Here is a 7,776-nt window from a genome sequence, read left to right as displayed (position 1 = left end):
AGGCCACAAACTCCGAGACAAAACGTCCCCCTCCGCCGCCGGGTACCTGCTGCTCCTTTACCCACCCCAATGCCCTGCGCACACCCAGCGCTGACTTTATAAGGCCGAGGCGGGTGGTGATTTTTTTTTTTTTTTTTGGGGGGGGGGAGCTGGGGAAGAAGAAACTCCTTTTCTCGTGTGCTCTTCTCTGCTGTCATTCACTCGGCTCTTTTCAGCATCCAGCCAATGGAGAGTGAGGGCCCGGGAGCAGCAGGCCTTGGGTAGCGTGATTGATGGGCAAGCGGGGCGCTCGCACTCGCACTCCGCCGCGGCCGCGCTCCGCTCCGCGGGGCTCTCGGCTCCCCACCGCCTGCGGCGGCGAGGGGTCCCCGGGGCACCTTCGTGTGTGTGTGTGTCTCGGGTGAGTGGCTCCCGGCTCGGCGTCTTGGTTGGGGTCTCGGCGGCGTGGGGGTGCCGGGTCTCGTCGGAGCGGGACCGGCGTGCGTGGGTGTCGCTTCTCTGCTCCCGGAGGCTGTTGGGTCCAGCGGGTGCGTGGGGAGCGGCTGCGCCTCGCGTGTGCAGCTCCCGTGCCTCGGCCGGGCACGGCTGTCGCGTCCTGGGCTGCGGGGTTGCTCGGCTCCCGTGCCCCGGTTGCGCATGGCTCTGCTGTCGGGTCTTCGGGCTGAGCGTGTGGCTGCCGCGTCCCGGCCCTGCGTGGCTCTGCTGGTGCGTCTCGGGGTGCGCGGCCGCCCTGCCATGGGACCGAGCGCGTAGCCGGCGCGTCCCGGCTGTGCGCGGCTCCCTTGCGTGGCCTTGCCGTGTGTCGGGGCGGTGCGGGGCTGTGCTGCCCGGCCCGGCGCGGAGGTCCGGCCCCGGTGCCCCGGGGCGTTGCGTGCGGCTCCGCTGCCGGGGCCGGGCGGCGGCATGGAGCACCTCGGGGCTCACCACCTGCACCAAGGCCAAGCCGAGCCCATCAGCTTCGGCATCGACCAGATCCTCAACACGTCGGAGCCGGGCAGCTGCATGGTGTCGCACCCGCGGCTGCAGGACTCGGCGGACTACGGGCTGGGCTGCATCGTGGGCAGCGCCTACAACACGGTCACGGGTGGCTACGGGGCGAGCGGCGGCGCGGCCGGCGCCTACACCGGCACCTCCTGCAGCATGGGCGGCCTGCCCGGCTCCTACAACGTGAACATGGCGGTGAGCATGAACGGCAACACCTTGAGCTCGGCCGGGGGGGTGATCCGCGTCCCGGCCCATCGCCCGGTGGCCGGCGGCGTGCACCAGCCCCTCTCCGCCGCCGTGCCGGCGGTGAACGGCATGAACAGTCTCACGGGGCTCACCTTTCCCTGGATGGAGAGCAACAGGCGGTACACAAAAGACAGGTTCACAGGTGAGTCGGGCCACCGGGACCCCCCCTTCCCTCCCTGCTCCCGCCGCCCCGCTCCCTTCCCCGCCGCCTGGCCTCGGCGCGGCAGCCGCTGCCCGCCGGGGGAAAGCGAGATCCGGCCCCGGCTGCAGAGAGCGGCCCGGATCGCCCTGGGAAGTCGGTCCCGGCGGAGGCCAGAAGCAAGAAAGGGTGGAAAATCGGGCGCATTCAGTCCCCCCTAAATGCATTGGTTTTGGATTGCTTTGGTTTAGTTTTTATTTTTGGGGTGTTTTGGGTTTTTTGTTTGTTTGTTTCTTCGTTGTTTTTTTTTTTTTTAAGTGGTGGTTTGGTTTTGTTATTGTTTTTTCTTTTCCTCTCTCTTTTTTTTTTTTTTTTTTTCCCCGGGATACGGCCCGGGAAAGGCCGGCAGGGCGGAAACGGGATGGCAAACTCCGCACACTTCCCGCAAGTCCCGGGCACGGCTGCCCGCTCCCCGCGGCCCCGCCACCCGACCCAACACCCGCGGAAAGTTTCCTTTAAAATACAGGGTTATTTCGGAGGCACAGCCCGGCCCGGGGGGAAGGGAGCCCGGCGGCCCCGGCTCTCGCCCGCCCGGGAAGGCCGGCCCGTTGCCGGCCGCTCGTAAGGCTGTTTTTCCCGTGCGCACCGTAACTGGGCTGCGTTTCTCCGGCTGCGGGTTTCGGCTCAGCCTTTCTCCCGCCAAAAGGGACTTTTTACAGCCCCGAGCAGAGCCGGGCTCAGGCTGGAGCCGCTTTCCGGACCCGCCGCCGTTTCCAGGTGTATCTGGGCTCGTCCTTCGGCGCCAACAAAGCAAAATCTCGAACAACGAAAATAAATTAAAAAACAAAAACAAACAAAAAAAGCAACGAAATTGCGACGGGGGAAATATCAGCCCCCGCTCCTGCAGCGCCCGCACCGGCCCCTCTTCCCGGGGGCGGAAATCGAGGCCCGATTTTTGCAAGTTCACGTTTAATTTCGACCCGATGGCGCTCGGCTGGGGCACGGCCGCGGGCGAACAACCGGGCCGTTCCCCTGGTAGGCACCGGGCTGAATTGCACGGAGCCCCTTCCTGGCCCGGCCCGGCTGAGACACGCCGCAAGTTTTCCCCAATTATTTTTTGTTCCTGTGGGGAAAAACAAAAAAAGAAAAATAAACAATAATACTAAAAAGAAACAAAACAACGAATCGCAACTCCCGTTTCCGGCTCGGGAAGTTATTTCCCGCGTACGAAACGCGGGGCCGAGGACGGCGGGTTTACCGCCGCACCCAAACGAAATTAAACCGAGCTCCGTTCGCACGAAGCGCGGACCCCCGGCCCGGCGCCAGGACCGGCTGCCGCTATTGCCCCCCCCGCCCTCCGCCCCCGGCACTTCGCCGGGCAAGCGGCCGCCTTCCCCGCCGCCAAAGGCGAACGGTGCCCGGCCGGTGGCCCCCCCCGCAGCCCCCGGGGAAGGCGCCGGGGCCGCCGCCGCCGCGTTTTTGCAGCCCGTGCGCGGATGTCGGCGGGGAAGCGGCGGCTTCGCAGCGGGGGGTCCCCATCCCAGCGCCCGGGAGCCGGAGCCCCTCTGCTGATCTGTCGCTGCTTGCTTCTTTGCCTCTCATCCCCCCTCCTCCCGTGTCCCCCCCAGTGGCCCTCTCACCCTTCACTGTAACACGCCGTATAGGTCACCCCTACCAGAACCGCACGCCTCCCAAGAAGAAGAAGCCGCGCACCTCCTTCACCCGCCTGCAGATCTGCGAGCTGGAGAAGCGCTTCCACCGGCAAAAATACCTGGCCTCGGCCGAGCGCGCTGCCCTGGCCAAGGCCCTCAAGATGACGGACGCCCAGGTGAAGACCTGGTTCCAGAACCGGCGCACCAAGTGGAGGTGAGGGGCTGGGGGGCTCGGCAGATGTGGGGGGCAGGCGCCGGGGCAGCCCTGGGGGAGCGGGCCCGGCTGCTGCCGGCTCTGCCAGCGGCATTGGTGGCTCCGAGTTGGGGTGCGAGCCCTGCAAGCGCACGCATAGGGGAGTCACGCGTGTGTCTGAATGTGAATGTGTGTGTACACATGCATGGGAATGCCCGTGTGCATGCACAGCAGTTGTGTGTGCGTGCAGCACCTGTGGATGCGAGTGTGTGTGGGGTGTAGGCCGTGTGTGCACACACCTGTACGTGCATGCAGTGTATGAGAGTGTGTGCACACTGGCGGGTGTGTGTGCAAGCGGGACATGCATGTGTAACTCTGCACCTTGTGTGCGAATGCTTTTGTGTGAAGGCCACATGCGCTTGGGTGTGCCCACACGCCGTGCGTGTATGTGTGTGTGCCTGTGTGTGAGCGTGCACGGGAGTGTGCGTGCAAACCAGACGCCGGCGTATGGATGCGTGTGCAGTGTGCATGCAGGCAGCGTGCGTTCCATCTCTGTGTGTGTGTGTGTGAGCACACCGGGTCTGCGTGCAAGTAGGTGTGCACGTACGCAACGCGGATGAACGCATGTGTGCCTACAGACGTGCACGGTGCGCCGTGCCGGGCAGGCGTGCGGTGGGTGCAGGCGATACCACCGGGAGCCCGGTGGGTTCAGCGGCTCCAGCGCACCTTTCCCCGGCAGCAGCCCGCGGGAGCCCTCGGCCCGGCCCGGCCCGGCGGGGTACGCCCGGGGGGACGGGGGGGGTGTGCGGGAGCCGGACCCGCCGGTGCGCGGCCGCGGGGGCAGCGGGACCCTCCGGCGCCGGGGCAGGGCCGCACCCCGGCGTGGGAGCGCGGCTGGGGCCGCATCCTGCTGCCAGGATATCGGGCTCTGCATAACGCGAAGATTTTCAGCCCCGCGGGGTGTACGGCACCTCCTTGCCAAAACGCTTTCTTTTTGTTCTCCTGCCGGGCGTGCCGGTGAAGCCGGGCAGGAGAGGAAGAGGAGGCCGGGCTCACACGGAGCCTCCCGGGCTCTGTCGCCGTGACCCTGCCCTTCCCAGGCTGCAGCTTCCCTGGGGTGTCCCCGGGGAAGGCACCCCAGTCCTGGGAGCATCCCCTGCCCTGCGCCCAGCTGGGGACAGGCACCCTGCGGGCGGGGAGGAGACTGGGCAAGGGGCAGCTCCCCTGGCAGGTCAGAGAAGGGGGTGTTACTGGGTGCTGAGCCTTGGGCACAGGCAGGAATGGGACAGGGATTGCCTGGGGATGCTGAGATTGGGTAAGAAATGGGGGACAAGGGACTTGAATCCAAGGGTGTGGGTGAATCTCCCCTCAGCAAGTCCTTCCCTAAAGAAGGAAGATCAGCTCTCCCAGTGCCAGGAAGTCTCTAGCTGGAGTGATCTCTGTCGGCCAGGAGCAGAGTCCTGGAGGAGGAGCACTCCTGCCGTGGCCTGCGAAACAGGGTCAGCTGTGTCTTCTAACCTGGTTTCCTAAGGAAGCGAGGCAAATGCAGCTTGGCTGGCTCTCCATCTGTCTGTCAATACTCTTTGCGTCTGTTGGCTAAGTCAGCCCCCTTTGGCAGAGAAGCAGAGGATACAAACCTATTCATATGTTAGGCAAAAAATAGCTGGGTAAAGAGAAACAAAACCCTGGTTCTGCCTAAGGGAAAGGCTACAGCGTGACCTCAGCCGTAGTATTAGACATGGGAGAATCCCCACCAGCCTGATCCAGAGGGACTTGCGCTTCTAAGTTCTGCTTGTTTGCATCTGTGCACGCTGGGTGTTGCGGTGGAGATGCGGATACCCCGGCCGATGGCAGGCCCGGCTCGGTGCCCCGGGCCCCTGCGCAGGGTAGTGGGCTCTAAGCGGTGCCTGGAGCGCTGGGTGCTGGAAGGAGCCACTTGCAGGCACAGTGTGAGCTAGGCAGTGGGGAATATCTGAGAAAAGAAAGTTGCTTTAAGCCCTCTGAGGGCTTTAACTGCTTAAATAAATGCATGCTAGGGGAGGAGAGTCCCCCCTCTGTTCGTTGCTTGGATGTCTCTGCTGGAGTGAGGTGGCTGTGTGATCCCCTCCCCAGACTGGGGCTCTTGCTTGAGACACAGGCATCGAGGTTTAGTTCCTTCCAGGCAGATTTGAACCTGCAAATCCCAGCCTGACATGAATGCATGAATGGGCCAGCTGCTTGGAGCGGGGGGATATTTGGGTGCTCACAGCCACCGTGCTCCTGACCGCCCTGGACACGGGGCTCCTTCCCTCCCCTGGAGCATCTCTTCATTGTGCAGGGAGTCATTAAATATTCATCGAGGCAGAGACGGAGCTGCTCTTGGGCTGAGCAGGGAGGGCTGATGCTGCTCTGAGCCCCCTCTCCCCGGGATGTCTGACTGAGATGTTGACACAGTGATTAGAGCAGGGACTAAGCCCTGAGCTACCTGCTCCCAGGCAGGAGCCCTGGCCGCACGCCTGGAGGCTCAAGTGCCCTGGACGCCCATCACCCACATCCAGCCCTCACCCATTTCCCCGGGTGGGGACCTAGGGACCCCCTGCCCTGTGCTCTTAGATGTCGCTGCAGAGCTCAGAGCTGCCACTTCCAGTCCCTGCAGCCAAAGAAGATGAGACATGTCACATGCCCCTGAGCTGCTAAATTAAAAAGCTGCCGTTTCCCCTGTCACTGATCCACTGAAGCTGCCAGGAGAGCCTCAGCTGGGCCCTGGGGTGTGAGGGAGGGAGGGGGTGCTTTGGGGATCATCCTGGGACTGGCACTGGGAGCCGCCCCAGCAGTGTCACCGGAGGTGCCGGGTGATGTTCACAGTAAAAGCAGAGGTGACCGCAGGCTGCAGTCTCCAGACTGACCTGCTATCCAAGCAAGGGGTGGCTGGGATTTTCATTGTGGATTTAAGTGTGTTCAGGCCATTTCTTCCTATCCCATCCCCTCCTCCCAGACAGCCCAGAGCTGGGACCCTACCAGTGCTAGAAAGGACCCTGCAGGCCCCCTAATCCCCCCCTCAGCAGGATCAGCCCCGCCAGTGTCATTCCAGACAGATGTGTGTCCAACCTGTTCTTAAAAATACCCTCCTTCACCCTGCCCAGACAGTTTATTCTGGGCTTTGATTCTTCTTGCTGCTAAAAATGCGTTTCTACTGTTCAGCTGACATTTTGCTGATTTTTGTCCTGCCTGCCGTGGGCGTGTTGTTGCCTTCATCCAGAATCTCGACAGCTGGCCACCGCAGCCTGGCAGAGGAGATGGCAGACCTGGGTGCTGGGAAGGGGATGCCCAGGGGGATGTTGCCTGTCTCCCAGCTGTGTGGCACGGCCAGTCAGTGATGTCTCACCTTGCTCCTGCCCCATCCTCGTCACTGCGACATCGTGCACTTGGCTCTCACTGCTGGGCACAGAACATGTTTGCAGGGAATCGTACCTTTTGCAACGCTGTTGTGTGCCCCTTCGGCTGTTTTGGCTCTGCTTGGATTTTTCCCATGGCGGAAAATAAACCAGAGCTGTGGGCTGCTCCTGGCTGTCTTTGATCAGAGCAATTCTTGCTGGGGCCAGTAAGATAGACAGCTCCAGTCCCCAGTTTATGGGATTTACTGGCAGTTTGTGCAGGGGATGTGGGACCATGCTGTGGCTAGGCGCCCTCTTTTCCTACCCCCCTCCAGCCCTAAGCACTCAGCGTAACCTATTCTCTCTGGAGATAACCCTCCTTTGCTCCCCCAGGCCCCCCTAACCGGTCTCTCTCTCCTAGGAGGCAGACGGCGGAGGAACGGGAGGCCGAGCGGCAGCAAGCGAACCGCATCCTCATGCAGCTGCAGCAGGAGGCCTTCCAAAAAACCATCAACCAGCCCATCCAAGCCGACCCCATCTGTGTCCACAACTCTTCTCTCTTCGCCCTCCAGAACCTCCAGCCTTGGTCTGATGACTCCACCAAGATCACCAGCGTCACCACCGTCGCCTCCGCTTGCGAATAAGGCTGGCACCTGCCAGCGGTACGTGCACCTTCTGCCGGCGGGGCTGTCCCGGGGGGGACACGTGGCATCCCTGGTGGGATGCGTGGCATCCCTGTTTCTCCCTGGGGAAGGCTGGCACCCCACGGTCCTTTGGCCACATGTGCATCCCACGTGTCTGGCCGGGGAAAGCCTCCACGAAGACCGAAAGGAAGGGAAACCACCCCAAAAACTCTCCCCACCCGTGGGGTTGCTGGAGCAGCGGTGGTGTCTCACCTCCCCCCAACCCTTTTGTTCTCTTGAAAGTCTTCGGTGCTGACCGTGAACTTGCTGACGTGCTGCCTGACAAAAGCCCAGCCCTGACAGACATGACCACCGGTGTGCACCCAGCTGGGGGAGAGAAAACTTCCTTTGGATTCTGCTGGTGGCAGTGCAAAGCCTGGGGTCACCCTTATATATGCATATATATATATATATATAAAAAAAGTGTGTATATATATATATATATATATGTGTATACTTTGGACTGACGGCTTGAAACAAAAGGAGGAGGCTCCCTGGAAAGTGCGTCTCTGCCGCAAACCTCCTC

At 62.3% G+C, this 7,776-nt stretch overlaps 1 protein-coding gene across 1 annotated transcript; it reads left to right on the top strand.

The window, feature by feature from the left end:
* The first annotated feature begins 903 nt into the window (after window positions 1-903).
* TLX1 (T cell leukemia homeobox 1) lies at window positions 904-7,211 on the top strand. Its single transcript, XM_075026963.1, has 3 exons — window positions 904-1,372; window positions 3,034-3,235; window positions 6,989-7,211. Exons 1-3 carry the CDS (start codon window positions 904-906, stop codon window positions 7,209-7,211), a joined length of 894 nt encoding a protein of 297 aa, XP_074883064.1.
* Window positions 7,212-7,776: the final 565 nt, after the last annotated feature.

This window comes from Buteo buteo, chromosome 4 (genome assembly GCF_964188355.1).
Source record: "Buteo buteo chromosome 4, bButBut1.hap1.1, whole genome shotgun sequence".
NCBI classification, from domain to species: domain Eukaryota; kingdom Metazoa; phylum Chordata; class Aves; order Accipitriformes; family Accipitridae; genus Buteo; species Buteo buteo.
Note: the sequence above shows the minus strand (reverse complement) of the source record. Positions and strands in the feature narration are given on the sequence as shown.